The following is a 21,721-nucleotide window of genomic DNA, read 5'->3' as shown; positions in this document are numbered from 1 at the left end:
AGTGCAATTTGACTGGATTTACCTAACCATAATCTTCCATCTGTAACGTCAGGTAAATACACGAAAATACTTCTTTATGGTTTTATAAACGATTTTCTGAAAATTTTAACAGATTTTACCTGTTTAAAGTGGTGGTCCATAAACATTTAACATTTGCTTTTTGCTTTTTATTCGGTCGCAGTCATCTGTGTAAACATCAAGAGCAAACAATGAGCAAAATAGTTTTTAAGCATTCATGGAATGAGGGAATACTTGATTCTGACAGGCATTTAAAGGTATGCAAACAACCAACTGGAAATTTTTACAGTGTAGTCAATAACGTAATATAAAAGGCTTGCTTAAACAACAAAAATGCTAAAATAGGCTATTATGAAAACATATCTACACAGACTGACTAGATTATGTAGAATGATGTATATTATTAGATGTTGTATTTTAGTATCAGGGTGCCTCGAAATAGTCTGACCAAAAGGTGGCACTATTGTACAGCAATGGTATTTACAGTTTTAGGTGTGGGTTTTGAATGTTTGTATTCTTTACTGTATGTATTCTGTACATGTCTATATATTTATAAATATTATGTATATATATATATATATATATTCTATATATGTATTCTATATATACACACAACACCCACATTGTGTATTGTATTGTGTTGTATTCTACATATTTAATATTTTCAGATTTCTGTGTTTTCCTTTTATTAGGCCTACACATAAGGCTGCTTTGAAACAATGGCCAATTGTAAAAAGCGCTAAATAAATACATTTGAATTTAACATTGCTGGAGGAGTGGGAGCAAGATTGTACAACTGGATGTTTGCAGCTGTTTCAGCATGAATGATGTCACTTCCTGCTAACTTTTGGCCATTTTCCCAGCTGTTTTATCCCAGCGTGGGTTGCTATTCCCACCCTGGGATTCCAGATGTTTGACAACAACCAGGCCAGACCATCTTTAATCGAGGTTCTCACAGTTACACCATCACCTTTCCCACAATGCCTTTCCTATTGATCTCTTGTCATACTTCTCCTTTCAGCAAAACTTCTGCACTCCCACAAAAACGTGGAACTGGCATTGGCGTGCCAGAAATCAAGGCCAGTAGTTGCAGGCAATATCATTGCCTAACAGCATTTCGTGTCATGGCGAGTTTTGCCCTAACCATGTTTGTGCATGTTTGTATTCAGTTTCCCTTTTAGTTTACCTTTCATTGAGTCTAGATTTCTGTAATAAATGGGAAAGTTGCTGTGTTAGGCTTGTTAATCCATTCCTGCGTAGGACTGAAATTCAAACCAAAATTCCTTACTGGCATTAATCTTTCCTCTGTCACGCACGTTTGTTGGAACTACAACTACAAGCCTATGTATACATCCAAGAGCAGTAATAACAGTACAAATAAGAAACAGACGATCAACTTTTTTATATTTTTTATTAAAAAAACATAATGAACTAATGTTTATGTACCTACATTAGTGTTTGGGATTGTACCGATTTAGCACAGGCTACTAGACACAAGGCTATTGCACACAAGACATTCTATACGTATACAGATTTCATACATACTGTACATAGATACATACAAACATACATACATACTTTCATATATTGATCATTAAAAAAACATTGTTCCACATGGTAGGCACTGTTTTACATTGAACGGAGTGACAGGGATGCTCACACTAACTTTAACAAGTCTTCATGCAAATCAAAAAAGAAAGAAAATACATAAGGCGGGTTTTGGAAGAGCTGCCAAAGTGCTTTCTCTGTCGACATATAGCGATCGATTCGACAGAGGAAACTAAAACATGTCGGTATCACACAAAGACACGTACGACTGCGTGGGCGAAAGTGTTTGCCTTTTATGACGGATACAAATGAGAATACTAAAGGTCAGTCCTTAAAAACAGGAAGAATAAGAAACACTGGACTTCCTTTGTTTGCAGGAAGTTCAACTCTTCAGAAGACATGTAACCTATAAAAAGATGGCAGACTTGCTCAGTTTGTCCTAATCTGATCATTTTTAATGAACTTTACACGTCATTAAGACTTCACAGTGAGAGAGCCCTCTTATTTATGTTGCTAAAAGCTCAATACTCCACAGGAGAAGAATGATGTTGCTTAATACTGTCGATCAGCGAAATGTTCGCTCGTAACACTTCATTCTCATATTCAGTTCCGTTCGTCAAGAATTAGAAAGCATACGCTGCCGCAGCGTTGCTACAACGTTGTCATGTCCACAGGCCTGGCTGCTGTGAGGAACAGTACAGTAAATATATACTGGTTGTGTGTTCCTCTTAGGGAACATTAGGAATGTTAAGGGAAAAATAAAATAGCAAGTTACAGTAAGCTCAGGAAGCCAAAAGAGGAAGAGTAACATTGTACATAAGTTTGCCATACATACTCGTTTTTACACAGGTTAGACTTTCATGCAATACAATGAAGCGGAATACTTTCCGTCTGTTATCAAAGGGTGTTATGTATATCAAGTAATTCAATCAATACATTTCTGCAAGCATGCATGGTGGTTTGGCTCACATGGAGTGCACTGTCAAACCTTACAGTTTAATATGGGTCTGACTTTGACGGCCTACATCAAATAGGATCTTGTATGTGACTTCTGATAGACTGGTCAGTATTTGAGCTATAATCGTCGGCAAACTGCCTAGAAGTCTACAAAGTGCAATATCTTCAACTTTGATGTAAGGAAAATGCATTTATATTTTTGTCATCCACACACGCTACACAAATTGTCTGAAGAGCAGAAATGCATTCATTCCCATTTGAGTTTGGTTTGCACAGATTTCAAGGTCACAAGGTCTTAAAATGTCAAAAGTCTCGTTCTGTGATGGTCACGACACGAACGTTTGCAAGAATAGAAGCAACAAAACACAAGGTACCACGTCTGATATTTGCTTTGAATTGAACAGTCTGCAAAAAGTCTGATTCTTGTTTCTTGAAAGCTTCCACCCTTCTGTGTGTTGGATTCCTTCTTCACATACCATCTTCTCTCCTCACCTTCTCATTTCCTCGTCTTAAAAAAACACAGTTCAGACACAGGTAGTGCAGTCCTGCATGATGGGAGTCGACTGATGTTCGTGTTTGTTCGTGCAGTGCTCCATCGAACTTGAGCTCTTGAGCGGCACCATGCAGCGGTGCGGCGGTCTGCCGCAATTCAGCAGCCCCCAGCAGCAGAGAACCCTGAGGAACTCCTTCCTCATGTCCTTACTCCGCAACGTGTAGATCAGCGGGTTCAGCGCAGAGTTAAGGGTGGTGAAGCTGAAGAATATAGCGGCGTTGTTGAGAATAGGGCAATTTTCAACCCTGCAGGAAGTGTCCAGCAGGAGTATGGTGAAGGCAGGCAGCCAACATACGATGAACACGCCCAGCACGATAGTGACGGTTTTCAGGAGAGCGTAGGCTGGAGAGTTGGTGGCCTCTTGGTGGCTTGTGCGTACGATAAGATAGATGCGAACGTATAGGATCACGATGGACAACAAGATGATGGTGAAGATGGTGACGACAAACCGGATGTAGTATCTGGAGTTGAGAGGGAGGACAGCGGAGCAATCCTCCAGGTTGTTAATACAGTTCCAACCGAGGATTGGCAGACCTCCGAGGAGAATGGACATGACCCAGCATGTTCCGATCAGAAGAAACATCCTGCAGGTTCTGTTCGAGCCGTAAACCTTGACTTTGGTGATAGCGATGTAGCGCTCTATAGCGATAGCCAGCAGGCTGAACACCGAGGCGGCCAGTGCGATGAAAGCCGTGCCTTCTCTTATAAACCACTGAACAGGAACCAGATCAAATGTCCGAGGTCCTGACAGGAAAATGTTGGCAATATAAGCAGAGCCGGCCAGCAGGTCAGAGAAAGCCAAGTTCCCGATGAAGAAGAACATGGCCGAGTGGAACTTCTTATTGCGAAACACAGCGATGAGCACCAGAAGGTTTTCCAAGATGATGATGCTGCAGATGATGACAAATAAAATGTTCAGGGAACTGAGGCCTTCTTTATTTTTTATGCGCTCGAGTTCTTCATCGTTCATTTCCTTGGCTCTGAGATAGTGGACCCGTATGAGGGTTTTGTTGAAGTACTGGGAGTATTTGCTCATGGTGACGGTTTGGCAAAGTCCTGCAGCTTTGTGACTGGAAGACATTCAGAGGGCAGCCTGTCCGAGCTTGTCTGGGCCAGCGGGGGCAGAAAAAATGAGACGCCCAATGTCACGTCTCAGCGGCCCAGGAAGCTACTCTGTATCACCTGAAAACAAAACGAAACAACAATTACTGGCAGTCGATGATGGAATGTGAAATAACAAATGTCCAATTACACAAGTGTAATGTTTTTATATTTAATATAACATTACAATTATAAGATATATTCTTATTCCTATGTTCCATTCTCTGCATTTCTATATGTATTGTGTTAATTCCAGTCCAGTGTCTGTTTAATTTCATCAAAATCAAACCCCAGGAGTGACAAAGTCATCCAACCGCAATGTGAAAGACTGACAGCATGACAAGACACATGAAAACTGATAAAAATCCAGGTTATCAAATAAAAACATCTTTTATGGAGCCCGACATTGCTGTGAGAAGGTGAGCAATTCTGTGGCAAAGTCTGTTGCCAGTGGCTCAGAAATGTCTCTTAAATACCTGCACAAGCCTCGGCTTTAATGATGTAATTCACATAAAAAAAATTGTATTCCACACAACAACACAGAAGCTCATCCTGCAGACCTACACACATTTAAAGATGTACAGTTTCCTGTTTTTCTGCTATACTGACAATATTATGGCACGCGCAATCTACACATCTAAAATATGGTTATGCACAGTGAACAAACATTAGTGCACGCAACAGACAAGTGCTTCTACACCCACAGGTAGCTGCAGGACAAGAAATGGAAATTCACCTGTACTATTCTCTGACGAAGTGAGTAATGTCATCCCAAGGTGTGAAACATCAAGTAGTAGTTCCAATGCCTACCAGCGTAAGTCATTTCCACCAGCCCACAGATTTTCCCCTTCATCTAAAATCCCCTTTCTATTGGTAACTAAAGAGTGTACATACAGAGAAAATGCTGAGATTGGTATGTCTGTCAAGAGTGTTCATTCCTATTAGACAGTTGTTTTGTAAAGTAAAAATGTGGTAAACCTCGTCTTATCGAGACTACAAACACAAACCATTCTCTTGTTTTCTGCTTAAATGCAAGACAAGGGGAAAATGTAACTAGCTACATGCAATAGCACATCTGATTTATTCACTGATAATCTGTAAATCTTTAATAACAACTTTGCTTAATATGTAGATTTAATATGTATTAGTTGATATTTAAGAATATATATTAAATTATTAATATAAAATAATATATAATATAAAAAAATATTATTATTAATAATTATAATAACAACAATAAGCATAAATACTGTTGTTATTATTATTATTATATATTCTGTGACACTCAAAATGATAATATTTTCCTGTTCAAAAACCATGATTTAATACAAAATAAATGTCAAAAGCAGCTAAAACATAGTTTCAATAAAATGTCTTGTTCCTATGTGCATTTTAATCTTCATTTTCTAATCTAGATAATCCTACAAATTCAGCTAATGGATGTCAAGACTGAAGGCTACGCCTACTTCACAGATATGATCAGTTGCCCAACATACAGTTGATGTTTTCAACCGGCCCAAGATCGATCATGGTCAGAGCAAAATACCTGAAGCCTCGGCACTGAAAGGAACAAATGCTCGTCCAGGCCAGAGTCAATGTAGAGACTATGCAACCATGTGGAATGGCATCTGGAGACAAAGGCAGGAATCTGAGACATCTGTGTGACGCACACACCTCGCACACTTCACATCACAATTTGCTGCACACGGTTTGAACCCAATGGCACACATACTCTCAGATGCAGACTTATGTAAACATCGCAGGAAGCACATCATAGTCACCAACGAGAGCACAATAAGGTGCATCTGCGCAGCGAGTACCACAAATCTGATGCCAAATGCCAATAATATCCAGCAAGGCTACTTCCTTGCGCATTAGAACAATGGCTTCCTTGTCCAGGTTATATTTCACCGAAACTGTCCCAAAGGTAGGCCGAACCAAAATGACCCAGTACGTCAACTACCAAAGGAGAACAATTGTAGTTGTTCTATTCAGAGAATTTAAATAAATAGTAATACCCAAAGCCCCTCGACTCCAAAGCCCTCCAGTTCCCGTACCTGTCACGGGGTCTCAAAGTCTCAAAATAAAAGCGATGTCAGCTACTCCATTACAATAGAATTCAATGGGTGAGAGGAACAATGCAAAACTATAGTAAGAACTTCACATAAATAGTAAGAAAATATGATCATTTCAACTTTATTTTAGTGATGAATAAATGATAAGTTTCTGTGGTAATGTATGCCACTGGGCCAAGGGAGGTGGTAGGTAAGAAGGCTCAGGCGAAACACAGGATAATCCCCAAAAGGATTTTTATTGAAGCATATGAAGAGGTTTGGGGTGACAAATCCATAAATTATAACGTGAATAAAAAATAAACATAAAAAAGGAATAACATAACTGTACAAAGGTACCCACTTGTTCAATCTGACTATGAACAAAACATCTGGTGTAGTAGCAAAACCGACACTAGGTATAACACTGGCTCCCTCCTCTCTCCCGAGTGTCTAAGAGAGACTGACTTAAATAGACCAGGTTCACAAAGCACTAAAACATAACATTCTACAATCAAATACACTTTTTATTAATGTAAATCAGGAAGAAAATAGCACGCTTTAATATCAGTAATAATCTCTCCTAAGCAATATTCCCAGACACGGCTTTCCTCCAGCTATTTTAACAAAAAGGAGAAAAGCAGCCCCACTTAGTGGAATATGGTTCCTTCTGGCCCTTTAAATCATCTGCGTCTCGGAGAGCACCCGACCCCTTTAGGAAGACGCACAGAACCCCGAAGCAGGCATCAGTGGTGCCAACAACACGAGAAACCAGCCGCAAATACATCAGCCTGACTGTTCAAACAAACTCAAAAAATGGTAAAGTAAAAAGAATGCGATGTGTATTGTCATTATTTTTTAATAACTAAGACACGGGAACCTTGATGTGCAGTGTGATGATAGCGGCTATGTGCGCTACTACAATCAAACATAACTACGGTGACGATGCCATATCGCATCTCCTCGTCGCGGTTTCATTTCTCTCACCATCTAGGATTTTTTCATTTCACTTGTTGCAGTGCATTCGGGGATTTCCATCTGGATGAAGGATATATGTGATGCTGTCTTTTTGTCGGGATAATCTTTTTCTGCTATTGTTGTATATTAGTTAATGCTGTAAACAAACAACAGCTTCTAGTAATACCATATCGCTTTGACTTGCCTTCTCAGAAACGGAAGGAGACAACCGGTGCAAAGAAAAACCCCACGTCCACCCACTGAAATTTCTCATCTCAGAACAGGTTTGCATAAGTAGTTTTGCGATTTCACTCTGACATCCGAAAAAAGATTCCTCTCACATGCACTCTGGGCCGCGGCGTTACCGTGGAGACCTCTCCTGTCTATCATCTAGGGATTTGACAGTGTGTGAAACCTGATGGTCTGGTTTGTCTGCAGTGCTGTCTTTCAGTCTGCCTTACTTCACTATTGCTTTACACCTCCTCCACCTCCCTGTCATTCACTCCAGTCCGGTTGCAACAATCCTACAATCTGAAGAAAGGGCTGGTGTGTGTGAATCAGTGAAGGCAGCGATAGGCTTCAGCCCATCACTCCTCTTTATCAGAAAAACATTCTCTACACAAAAAGATAAAAGAGGACTTTTGACTATGAGACATGATCAAATCAATACAAATCACAGCCAATCAGAGGAGAGTGTAGACGGGACTCTCTCTGCAAGTACGCTGCTGTCATTATTGAAAATATATACTCAGTGACTATAAACAAATACATAGTCTTTGTGATAAAATACAGTTGTTTGTTCATATAGTTTACAGTTCCTGTTTTCCAAACTGTATTCAAGATCTGAGAAAAACGGTTTATCTCGTCCAAATTTGATTATATTGAATTAATATTCACGACCTATTGAATGAGATCTCTGTGTGGTTGGAGCTGTCAACCAAACTATTTCTAAAACAGAATCCACTGTCCCTTCATTTATTCATTTGTCAATTATAGTAATAATATGTATAATAAAAAAACAATAGGACAAAAAAATAAAAATAAAAAAAGAATATATGTATAAAATAACCTATACATTACCTATATATAGAAAATCAGAAATTAAAGAGAAATGAAAATCAGAAATTTTAAGGTATTTCTAGTTTTCTAAAAGTATATATATATATATATATATATATATATACATCATATTTTTAGATTACTTTTAGAAAACTAGAAATACCTTAAAATATATATATATATATACGTCACGGCGGGTTAGGACAAAAACTTTGATGTTGAAAAGATTCGTTTTATCACGTGTCGCATCACGTTTGGTAAAGTCATTGAATTTGTGATAAAGTATTACAATAATTATATAACTACAATTTTCTCCCATCCCCTTTTTAATATTAAAGAAAAAGCAGCCTTCCAGTGTGATTTCTGCCGAAACAATATAAGAACTGTACTATTATAGGCCAAAGGAAGTGTTATTGGTGTCAGAAAAATCTAACATCCTGTTCAGTCTTCAGAGCTTCAGTGGCAAGACAGTTAGTGTGGGAAAGGTTTGGTGGAAGGCGTCAGACACAACAGCAGAGCAGAGGAAGTTTATACGGATTCTTACAGGTGCGTTACGTGCGGCAGGAAATGACTTGAACCAAAGCAACAAACCGTTCTTCTTTGTATCAAGCCATCCATCTGCTACAAAGAGCATGTAAAATTAACCAGAATTCATAGTAGATTGCTTAACCGCAGAATTTGCTTGAGATTGAATCCGTTCTTAAAATGACTCGTCTTATGATGAGGTCAATGTTATGAAACAGAAACATATGATTTCTAGTCAGCATCTGTTGAGTCTGACTAACTCCCACAATCAAAAACAATGAAACATGAACCAAGGACCCCGGTCTCCGGCACGACCCCACCTACGTCCCTGTGACAGCTCCACAAAGGCCCCAGGTGTTTGCGCTTCCCTGCAATACCTGATAAGCCCCAATTAGTCATTGGCATCCCAGCAACAGAGTTTCTCATAACGCACCTGTTACTAAGCATCGAGGTAACCGTGTTCTCTAGAAAGTCTTCTGTCTTTGCAGCATGAATAACCGTCAGACAACCGCACAATTGGGAAACAGACCAGACAGATGTTTCACTTCAGTTTATAACTGTCGATTCTCACACTCTCGCTATATCTGCCTTATAATAACCACAGAGGTTCATTTGTCTACAGCAACTTTGGGGCAACTTTTTGTCTACAACAAGGCTTTGGAAACATGTCTCTTGATCTCCTAACAACCAAATAGGATGGCATAACATCATCAGGCATTTTTGGTGCGACGTTAGTGTCGGGGAGTAACTGCTCAACGGTCTCTGCAATAATGCGTAATATGCTTTTGCGCATTGACACGCGAGCCGATGCTACATCCTGTCCCTTACATGATAAACATCATCATCCACATGACCGCATTCTCCTCACCTCCACCACCAATGCACTATTACCTAAAGCATGTTATTTAGGATCTTCGAAACGCACCAAATTCGCACAAAGTGTAATGTTCTGTGAATCGTGCAACCGTGATGAAGAAGCTGTAACAGGAAAACAGTAAAGCAAATCGCTGACAAAACATTCTTAGGTCGGTGTGCACTGCAAAGGCGCTGTAGCGAAAGTTACATTCAAAAACATGATCTGTCCAGAGCACACAATCATTAAACCGATTGTAAGTTGCCCCGGGAGAGTCGTACAATTACGTCATACATAATTGTATTGGCTAGCTGGACCTGGGTTATAATACCAGATCTAGTGGGTAAAAGAGCGCTCACGGGCACACGGGTGGGGGGAAGGAAAATTCCATTCGTTGGCAAGGCCAGAGAGAGTCACGAGTCAAAGCTAGTCAATATAGTGAATGTGATAAAACACAGAGCATCCCAATGGTTACAAGACGACTATGCTCTCAATCCATCCAACACACTCTCAATCCATCCGGTTACTCAGGTCATCGATGTGTAGAAATATAGTTAACAAAATGAAGCATTTATATAATTTAAGTGTAGCCCTATTGTAAAGCTGAATTCTTAGTCTTCTCAAATGTAAAGAAACATGAAAAGCTTTAAAACTAAAGAAAGATTCTGTCATCATTTATTCCTTCTCATGTGGTTCAAAACCATATTTGTAGACATCTAATAAAATTTACCGGACCAACAAAGGTTGCGGCTAAGGTGTATTCACAAGCACAGAACATACCACAGAGTTTGGTTGCTTTGCTCAGGGTGCAAGTTGACCCATAATGCTATACCACTGCAAGCTGCAGATGACGATAAATGTAGCTTCATTCTCACAAGTCAAAACGCATGTGGCAGGCCGAAGCAAGCCTTGACACAAATGCACGTGGACTAGCCTTGTGCACGACTGCGCTGGTACCTCGGCTCTGCGGGAAAGCCTCAGGCCTTCTTCCACTTTCTCACACATAAAAGCTTTACAGAATCACTGTTCAAGCCATATGTAATGGGAGTCTTTTAACCAAATAAATATTACAGCATTCTATACCAGTATTGGTGAAAATAAAAAAATAATAATTCTTTCTATCTGAACACGAACACGAACTGAAACATTTTCAGCCTCCCGTTACAAATGTATTTTTATAGACATGAAATAACAGCAGATCTGTTAAGTAAGGCTACATGCACTGATTTTCTTCTGAGACTATAGTGATGTTGAGAAACATAAATCCCATCATTTGTCTCTACTGTGCTTACATTAACACTTGATCGCTTTTGCATGCACCCGCATTTGTGAGATAAGGGCGCACTTGAACTCGAAAGCAGCCCCCTGCGGGTACCAGTGAGGAGTCAGTGTTACCCAATCTGTAGTAAGATGTGTCTAATATAAAAAAGCATGTTTTCTACCATATTTATGACTTTTGTGTGCCGGTGGTGTGATATACTTTTGACGTGCCGCTCGCTCATAATACAAACATTTGAAAGAAAGATTAGAAATAGCCGCAGATGTTAAACCGTGTGTCTAAAATGACATCGAACAGCTGCTAAATAAAAAAGCGAAAAGAGATTCAAGGGTCTGTAATATTAATAAATAAACTAGAGGACAAAAATGACTCCCCTTTAAAAAAAGAGACAAGAAATATTAAGTGCATTATCACACGTAATAGCCCATTGTTGTGTCCGCGGGTATTTGCCGCCTTCACCAACGCATGTTTATTTCAGAGCTGTGGGCAGAAACACTGTACAACCAATCTGGTTTAAAGACGTGCTGTTTATTGGCATGTTTAGGGAAGGTTTCAAGGAGGACTCGATCTGGACAGATTGCGCTCACTGACTCATCCAAATGCACTGAAGCACAAAGAAGTCTCTGTCATCTGCACATGATAACCACCCTCCCGCGCAATGATCTCCGCTCTTATCTTCAGGATGTGGATGAGGCCCAGGCATATAGATAATATATAGAGCAGAGGCCTGAATCTAAGACATTCACAAGAAAACACATCACAGCCATTCCACTATCGGAGTTTCTCATCTGAAAATGCAAACATATACACAGAGACATAGACACAACACTCAATGCAGACATACACACGGTTGTAGAGTTTATTAGGGAATGAAACAGCAATCCTGGTTGTGCTTAATTTCACTTTTCATGTTACTTTGGTTAATAGTAAGCTATGGTGACGTGCAAAAACAAAACCACAGATAAAAGGCTGAGATCAGCTTCGATATAAAACTAGACATGCTTCCTTAATCTATCTATAACTTCAAAAAGGGAGAAAGCCACAACTCTAAACAGTTCACCAGGGCTCTTTAGTGCACTGAAACAGAACCGAGCGATTTAAGATGGTGTACCGTTTATATCTCACATCCTGGTAGAGCTGTCACAATTATTTCGTTTTGTTTCCAGACTTGCTGCATCTACACAGCAAGACCCTCATGTGTAGTTTAAGCGCTCAAGACTTAAAGTCTTCTCTGTTAAGGTCACTGTACAGTAAACAACAGGGCTCGACATTAATGCTTGTCCACTTGTCCGGGAGAAGTGAATGTTTTGTATGGGCAAGTGAGGGAGACTTTTATTTGCTCGACCGGATAATAATAATAATACCGCACTGCACGGAGTCCATTAGACTAGATGCAGATCCTGTTATTTACATGTGTCATCCGGCTGTTCTGCGTGTCTGAGTGAATGAGGTGCAACGATTTTCTAGGATTTGTCTGCATCTGCACTGTATGAGGATATAAAAACATGAACTTCATCTCCACAGTTGCTTTGAGATTTTATTATACAAGCAATTTACTATTTGTGTACAGCTATCGTGAGACACACTAAGACTCAAGTGTCTCCCCGACAACCCGACAAATGAAATGTCCCGTTAACTTGAACCCTCAGGACGAAAAAATACTGTAGTATTTGCTAAAGACAATTGTAGTATCCTTGTAGAACATTGATAATCTGTGGTAAACACTGTGGTAAGGTTCAAAAACACTATTGTATCTATGAATTTTACAGCAGTTTAATAAAGTAACAGTAACACAATACAATGTCAATTATGTGGACAAATCAATAGGTAAAAATGTAATACACAGAACGTAGAAAAAAATAAAACAAAGTCAGGTGAACGAAGACTTATGTGGCCCTAATTTATCCATCTGTATGTAAGATTAATGTAATTTGTCGGTTTCCTGCCTATTCATGTGATGAACTGCACTTGCATATTTTTTAATGATGGCAACAGACGTTTTATATTTGCGCTAGAACTGTTTGGCCTCTGTACCACCAGCGCTACGTTCCAAAAAAGGTTCACGTACAGCCCTGACACTAATAATAATTACTGCTTACCTTTGTGCTATAGCAACTAAGGAGAGTATTAAAACATTTAGGTGGCCACAGCGAACAGTAGGTAAAACACTTATAAGCAAGATCTTCTTTATGCATGCAAAGACAATGTGATGAAAAATTTCACACACATGCTGGTTTGTTTCCTTCACAAATAGCATCTCTTAAGACACAAAATAGATCCCAGGGCTGTGCAGTTCTGTAATGTCGCACATGCTACGAACAAAAACGGTCTGTGCTAACTAAGAATACATTTAATAGCGTAGCACGCGTGCGATACAGTTTGGCAGATGCATAAGACAGATCCGCTTGTTTGTGTGAAGTGCAATTGGCATACCACTATTTATTTTCGTTTTTGGTTAGTTTTTGCAATTATAACTTGATTTCTGGCTGCATCGAGTCCATTGCTCTAGAGCCCTATGATCTGCGCGATGTTGGAAAACATCAGAGGAATCACTATGATGGAATTCTACTATTTAAAGGTCCATTCAGTAATGGTTCTTGGTATCCGTTTCACTTTTTTCTTTCTTTCTTTCTTTCTTTCTTTCTTTCTTTCATTCTTTCATTCTTTCATTCTTATGTGCCTTTCTTATTTATCTATGCCATTGTGATATATATTACGTTCAATATGAGATAAAAACTCTTGACACTGATACTCAAGCGTCCTCGCGACAACCCATCGAAATAAAAGTCTGGTTTACTTCAACCAGATGAAAAAATATTTTTCTTGTAGCAAATGAATAAACCGTAGTAAACACTATAGTACACTTTAGTATATTTGAACCCTAATATAGAAAATATTATAGTACACAAGAATTTTCCTGGAGTTTAATGTAGTAAATACTATACTACACTTCAGTATTTTTATGGACAAATGTATTTACTACTGTATAGTAAAGCATACTATAAAGCATTCAATACAGAACGAATTTGAGAAAAAATGTATTCTTCCTGTATGCATTTTTCTTGTTTGTTGCTTGAAGAAAAAAGATCAGCCATGAAAAATCACGATAGTCGCACTACCTACTTTAAGCAAATAATATTTGGCATCCAATCCTAATCTACAGAACACCTTTCTTTGATGTTTCATTCATGTCCGCGGCACAAATGGTGCAGGATATTTGCTCAATTACAACCACGAGCAACAGACCTTACCGTTTCCTAACAAGCCACAGACAATCTACACGTCTTTAGATCTCTCTAATTAATTGCACGAATTAAGTCTTTGTTTTGACTTCATGTAAAACACAGGAGCCCTTTCATGGCCAAGAGGCAGTTTGCCATGTAGACTTTGGTCTGCTATAGTAATCCAGCAAGAGCTTGAAAGGTTGGGTACATGCATTAAGCTCTACGGGAGAGAGTTAGCACTGCCATTTCACTCGCGCTATTTCCTCTCAGAGCATTAGTCAATGTTGCGTGGCTCGAATCTATTCTTCACTGCTGTGTCATTTTACTCCCCTGCGAGCCACACGTAAACAAATCTGTCATTGTTGCTGATTGATATTTGTTGCGTGTTAGCATGTGGGCGAAAAAGCAACAGGAAACCAAGAGAGTTTTGGAGAAACCCTTCGTCCATATAAAATACCCCAATGGTGCTGTCTCCCAACCCCCTATGGTTTAATGTCTACTACATAGATCAAAGCATGGGCCCACAAAGAGGTGATTAAAAACATCAGAAGGAATTAATATAGAACCGTCAAGCGCGGTCCCGCCGTCTCTAGCACTCATTAAATAATGAGCTAATGCGATGTTACTTCATTATTTCCATCTTCCGTAGAACCTGTGACTGGTTTAGGCATGTCTAGACCTAGATCAATGCCAGACAATCTTCAAGCATGAGAGCAGGACAGAGACCATGTAAAGGAAAAACGAATGGCAAAAAAAAAACAGGTACGTATGGTGTAACACTGTACGGGACTGTTGGTGGTGAAGTGAGAATCTGAGTTAGATCTCAGCTAACATGTATCAAGTTACACACGTTCAGTTTTTCTCACACTCGTCGGCTGTTGTCTGCACATAGGAAGTATCCGTTAATGAAAGGTCCTAGAACACAAATCGCATTTGCTTTGTTCTGCAGCCCTGCTCCTGTTCCCCCGCAACGCAGACCCCACCCATGCTCATATTCTTCTGCTTTATCGTGGGATGCATGCGGCGCGTCCCATGTGTGCGCTCATGTTCTAGACAGACGAAACGCGGCCAGATTTTCATGACAACATTGTGCTGTGCAAATGTGACTCGCATGTGTTTCTTGTATGGATCAGTTAGGGGTAGGTGTTGCTGATGGAGTGTGTGTTTTTTTTGGGGGGGGTAGGGGGTGTGAATAGAAAAGCCTCCACAAAGGAAACAGGCACCCACACTGATGAACAAAGCAGTCCTGATTGCCTTTTGTGATACGGTGCTGTATTATGGTCTGGTACCTTTCATCGAACAATGATAGACGGGATAAGAATTGAGGGCTGGGGGTGAAGAAAATGGGCACGCTCAGCTCGCCACTAAAAAGCGACAAAGAGCTAGATTCGACTCAATACTGGTGTTTCTGGAAAAAAAAGATGTGCATGTGTATTACATTACCATAAACATACGTATTGGCTTCGTCTCAAAAATATACAGTGATCTCCCATCTTTCCCAGACCCTCATGACATATTAGAGCACCGAGTCCCTTCGGGACGATGCAGGCCAGATTGCCTCACAAACACACACACAGACAGAAAGTCTGTTATGTTAAAAATGTAACTCCCACTTCTCCCTCTTTGAAAGTATTCAGAGAGCCAAACATTCGCAGTATACTTTGCTCATGTCGTTTTATTTCCCATATTGGATGTGGTTTAGTCATTGACCTAAAGCAGATCAAATTAAATAGGCAAATAAATAATAGATATGTTATTGTCAGAAAGAACTGGAGAATTATATCAAGTGGTCCTTTATCTCTATAACAGGCACAGCTATCATAAATCTAATTTACAACACTTGGTCAGTCAAAACTATGTTTTCCTTAAATTTTTGTTTCACCATCCAGACTTTCAAACGTCAGCGCATTTAAGCTTTGTCTTATCAGTGAACTGTGTGTTCGACGATGGTCATTACAAAACAAGCCTCTACTCATTGGAGGATCCTGCCAAGGGAGTAGAAACCAGACTTTCGTATTTCACAATCATATAGCTTTATGTTACTCATAAAGAGAAGTGAATAACCGTTCCCCCCAAAAAAAAAATTTTTTCTCCTTAATGTCTACCACAAGTTACGCAAGAAAGTCAACGGTTTAATTTCATTTCAGTTTATGGACGAGATCGACTTGCAACATCTCCAGTTTCAACAAACTTCTGACTGCAAAAACGTCCCACCAGAGAACAAGACCATTGAGATGCTAAAAGACCCCGTGTGGGCAGGATCCTCCTTTTTCAACTGCTCATGGACATTCATGACTTTGCATTACCATGAGGATGATCCTATCACAGATGCCACAGCTGAAAGAACAGGTTTCATGGACAAAGCCCCCCCAAGACCACAATTTAATCTGCTGAGGCCTAGCGAGCAATCCAGTTCTTCATTCCAATAGGGTTCCTCGGTGGGCTTCTTCCAGGTGTACAAACAAAGAGTGGCAGGGTAACAATACGTTGTCTATCAGGGGGGGGTTGTTTGGGTCTGGCATACCCTTATCTCCCTCCGTACCTGCTGAAAAAACTTAATGCAGTTGGACGTGGTGATGCCTGGTAGACATTAGAAAACCACAACCTGACCACATCACTGCGTATCCGTTGCTTAATGGTGTACTTGAAGCCACAAATCATTTAGAAATGTCTCAGTAACACAACGAAAACTTACTTTGTGGCCGGTAAAATGGTGAACGTTATCATAAGAGTCAAATTTAGTGGGTTAATGTTGCTGTTAAAAGGGTTCCTCTATTGCTAAAAGATGCAGTGCAATTTATGTGCCAACTGGGTTAGTGTACACTTAACTTAAGGAGCAGTAGATCCTAAAACATCACATACCAGATGTAATTAAGTTGGCATGAATCATGCTACAGTAATTGACCAGATGTCCAGCAAAAATAATGGTTTGATGTTTTTGCAAGCTATAGTTTCCACATCAAAGTGAGCTGTTTCTTCAAATTAATGACATTAAAACAACTGCTGGCACAAATATTTTTGAATGCAGATAGATATGTCAGGGCATTATGTTCAGGTTATGTTGTTGTCTGGAGACTTTCACTACGAGCGTTGTTTCAAAGAGGCCAATCTGTAAATGTACAAAGCTGCGCTACTTAACTTTTTTGGTTTAAAAAAATCATTTACTAACCAAATACATGAAAATCAAAACTATCCCTAATTACAAACTTTATGTTGACAATAAAGATTTATAATTCAATCTGGATGGATTTCGTGGAAAATGTATAGACCCCTTTGCAAGATACTGGTCCAGCGGTACTTTAGGTTTTATCTTACACATATAATTAAATCTTAAGATATTTTCGTTCAAATTTGGATTCGGTTACTTATGTTCTGTTGGTTGTATTTGTTCAAACACTTGTGGAGTACTAAAAACTGAAACAGGAAGTTCTTCTGGACCAGTATTAGATCAGAGCTGTTAAGTGGTCTATAGAGGCAAGAGTTAGGGATTGCATCCTATGCAAACAACCCAAAAACCATCCATATAGGATGAGGTGAACCAAGTGACACTAATTAGACAGCCATTCTGATTGGTCAATTCTGATTATGAAAATATGCCCATTGTGCACACATGCATCAATGATAAACTGGCCGTTTTCTTGTATATGGTAGATTTATATCAGTCATGTAAAAAATTAAACCCATAAATAGTGACTCTGCAAAGACTCAAGACACGAGGGAAATGGAAGAACCTATAAAGGTCCCTCTTTCTATTCATGAATCCAAAACTTTGTCTGTCCTAAAATGGAAAAAAGTCCTTTCCCAAACTGAAACGCTTCTCAGTAAATATTTAGAAAGTTTCCCTTGAGCTTTCTCTCCATGCGTCTGTGTGAGACAGGTGGATTAGCGTTAGTGACTGTGTTGTATACAACATAAATTTATTGGATGAGTTAAACTAAAGTGTGTACACTAATGTTTGTACGGTTCCATCGAACAGCCAGCGTGCAAGTAGAAACGATGGTGCATGTTGCAAAGAAGGTAAGAAGACAGAGCAAAAGAATTGCATTACTGCGACACTCCCAGTTCTTGGCACACAAACTGAGAGTTCCATATTGCCGGCTGTGAGTTGTAACTTGCTTAGCAGCACCAGCCTCCAAAACAGAAGGCGTTTATTTCGTCCCAGCTGCCACACCCAGCAAAAGTGTTTTTCAGCTGAGGAAAGATGGCATGCTTCCTTATAACACTCACTGCGAGCCTTGAAGTTTTGGAATCCACAGCCTCTATTAATATCAGCAAATGATGGTCTATTATTGACCGGCGCAATTGGAAAAAATGCTATATGGGGTTTAGCAGAGACACACATTGATCCATGAGCTCCTACCTCACCCTTCATAACAAACCAATTCAGCTCTCTTTTGCCACATTTCTAATACAACTTTCTGTCGTAAGTTCCCTTCAGATGCACCGCAAGAGATAAAATGCTAAACTCAAGAATCCTCAAGGACTTGTCCCGCCCACACTGTGCCCTGGCCCCACCCACACTCTGACCGAGCCCAAAAATCCCACACTTCCAGTTCCCATCCTTGCCTGACACATTTATTTATCTTTCCGTTTACTTCGATATCTGTTTATTTATTCACCTTTTTTCCAATTTCATTCTCATGCACAGTCCTGCCTCTGGGCTAACACGCCTGAATCACAGAGAACAAGTCTCATTCTGAATCACGTGCTATTGGGAACAAGTTGAAAGTGAGGTCAGGAGAATTCAAGACAATCAAAAGGTAACAACCAGACGGTCGACCTGCAACATCGTTCTGTCAGACACTGTGTCATAATGAGCAGTGCCAGTCATATCTGAAGCACAGACGGCGCTGCTTGTGATCTAAAGAGACACATCGTCTGCTCGAGGCACAGCGTGTTATGTGGTCTTTTACTAAAAAAGATCCCAGCTGAAGACTCTCTCACACCGAAGTGATGAACGCTGGTGGTGGTTAGGGGAGAGACAGCCTGGTTGGTTTTGTTGTAGTTTAATGAAGCGTGGCAGCACATGATGCCAGCCCAGATACCATACAGCCCATATAAGCTACTGCCCACAGATCGGTTCACAGCGTGATCAAATCAAATCTGCTGTTCACAACACCCCACCATCATATGAACGCAAGACCACACTCCCCAAACAAGATACTCAATTTTTTCCTAAAGAGCCATCAATAGATTCAACACCTGATATTTCTGCTCATCTCAACATCCTCTTTCTGGGAATGATCCTCCATCCAATAGAAAGAGTTAGCTCTCCAGCAGAGCATCGTGAAAGTCCCACGAGCATCTGTTAAAAAGGCCTGATGCAGACATGATAATGCAATCCTTCAATTTAAGGCTTTTAGAACGTGACCACACACACACATTTCACGTCCACCGTTGAGAATGATGGATGAACACTTCTCAAGGATTATCACCGTTTCCTCCCGCATATCAGCTTATCTCTTAGAGGGAGGCGTCTTGCACCACAAAGCAGATTTTAAAAACATCTCACCCTCTTCCCCTTTCACTAGAGAGAAAAAACAACCGCGTCACGTGTATTGTACCTCAGAGAGAGGTGCGTTTGGGGAATTGTCGGAGGGATGCATTTCATAGCTTGACCTGAATTCAGATGCAATGCAGTATTTCAATATTAAAAACTAGAAAAAGAAACCTAAATATATACAGTCGTCCCTTTTCATCATTTAAAAAACAATGTTTGTAAAACATCAAAAGTCACTCAAGTTTTGCAAAGTATGCAGTTGAGATCAATGAGATCATATATGTGTATAGTGCGGACATTTGCTTAACTCGTTTATTTCCTTACGTAAATACAATCCATGTTTAATATAAAAAGGCACCTTAGACATCTCGTTTTGCAAAACGTAACGTGAGGTTGAGTAAGCGATGGCAGACTTTTCATTTTAGAGTGAACTGTCCCTTTAAGAGGCACACGGACAGACAGCCTCGAGAGCACTCGGTCCCGCATAATAGTATAATAGAGTCTTTTGTCTTATTAATACATTCTTAAAGAACAATGCCATCTTTAGGGTGACGGATGGACAAATCCCCACGAACCCCACGGAGGGCACTACAAATGGTGCAAAGCCTCCTTACCGCTAGGAGCTCAGCGTGAACCCGTCCCTGTTGACAAATGAACCGCTGCAATACACATACAGTCTGGATGATTCCGGTCAATCTTTAACTGCACGCATGTTACACATTAAATCGATGCACAAACAACACTTTGCTGCCTTTTTGTAAGCGATGCAAAGAAACGTTGAATGGCGATCATATGCGAATAACGCATTTGAAGTGTTGCTGGTGGAATATGCATGTGTCGAGAGATAACAAACTTTGCTTGTGATAGCCTTAAGGGTGCGATATCCAAGATCAGTGCATGCGAAAGTCATCGTGATAGAAACGTGCCTCTATTGACAAATAAACGCATCACAAGTCTCCGTTGCCACGAGCTTCGCACATCTGTCTTTAACATTTGCGTTAGGTCCTTAAAACGAGATCCATAATGCACTGTTCTGTCGCCTCGGTGCAAAATAAATGAAAACACGAGCGTGCGAAAACACTAGGAAACGTGTTTTAATGTGCGCTGTGAGGGGTGTTTAGTTCAATACTGGCATAAGTCACTCACCCCATGTACGATGCCCGGCAGGGAGAGGAAAAGCGTGCCGCTGGAGTTAATATTCATTTGCGAAGTTGACATGAGCTGAAGTAATTCCCGTACGCCTGAAGAAGTCAGAAGTGAACGAGCGACTTTGGAAAAGTCAAGACTTCAGCGGAGCTGTGGACCTCACTGTGTTCAATGGGACTGTTAGGAAAGCCATGTCTGTGATCATCGTCAAAAAGCCAAAGAAAAGAGTCTGCGCCTGTTTCGTCGACTCCAGGATGCGTCGGTTTGCGTTGAATTGTGCGTTAAAAGAAAACGTGATTCAGGTTAAATCCCGGTTGTCGCTCTCTCGGAGTCTCTCTGACTACCTCAGTGAACAACAGAGGGCTCGTGCTGCGAGAGGCTACACGTTCACGTAACACACACACACACAAGCACGCGCACATCCACTTTCATTCCCAACGCTGTAATGATTTTAACCCCCTTATTTGCGTTTCTTCAAAAATGCTTACATGTATGATGGCAAACAGCCTCACGTTTTCGCCACTCGTTGAGCAAGTTAAGATTTAAAACGTCCGATTTATGGTGGTATTTTATTTTCCCCAGGGTGCAAATGAGGTCCAGATGTTTCTGGTCCTTTTTTTGGTTCCACCTCCTCACTTCCGGCCGTCGTTGTTTTGCCCGGCTCGCATTTCCATGCGGTTCCTCATCAGATCTTGTGACTCTAATCACTTGTAATGACAGCTCAACGATGACTATCGACATGACGTCATCCCTCAGTTCAGTGAACCAAGACCCTATTGTTTCAATAGCAAGTGGTCACACGCCAGTCAGACATCTGTCCTCACATGTGCGAAGGGGAAAAAGCAGGCAGCACCTTTGCTGAGTCATTTGGTTTTCCCTTATTTTTTATAGGTCTCGTATGCCATTTTTGTCTTGATGAACAAGTTTCGCCTCAGGTGTGTGGCTTGGTC

At 40.3% G+C, this 21,721-nt stretch overlaps 1 protein-coding gene across 1 annotated transcript; it reads right to left on the bottom strand.

Moving 5' to 3' along the window:
* Nucleotides 1–1,436: 1,436 nt before the first annotated feature.
* s1pr2 (sphingosine-1-phosphate receptor 2) lies at nucleotides 1,437–21,473 on the bottom strand. The gene is made up of 2 exons (XM_079457469.1): nucleotides 20,772–21,473; nucleotides 1,437–4,258 (listed from the first exon to the last, which is right to left on the bottom strand). The coding sequence occupies exon 2, from the start codon at nucleotides 4,155–4,157 to the stop codon at nucleotides 3,048–3,050; it is 1,110 nt and encodes a 369-aa protein (XP_079313595.1). The 5' UTR covers nucleotides 4,158–4,258; nucleotides 20,772–21,473; the 3' UTR covers nucleotides 1,437–3,047.
* Between the last annotated feature and the right edge of the window lie 248 nt (nucleotides 21,474–21,721).

The sequence above is a fragment of the Barbatula barbatula genome (genome assembly GCF_947034865.1).
Source record: "Barbatula barbatula genome assembly, chromosome: 5".
In the NCBI taxonomy this organism is placed as follows: domain Eukaryota; kingdom Metazoa; phylum Chordata; class Actinopteri; order Cypriniformes; family Nemacheilidae; genus Barbatula; species Barbatula barbatula.
Note: the sequence above shows the minus strand (reverse complement) of the source record. Positions and strands in the feature narration are given on the sequence as shown.

Bases quoted from the DNA above. Each gene is read 5' to 3' on its own strand.
- s1pr2 (XM_079457469.1), bottom strand. From the start codon at position 4,157: ATGTCTTCCAGTCACAAAGCTGCAGGACTTTGCCAAACCGTCACCATG.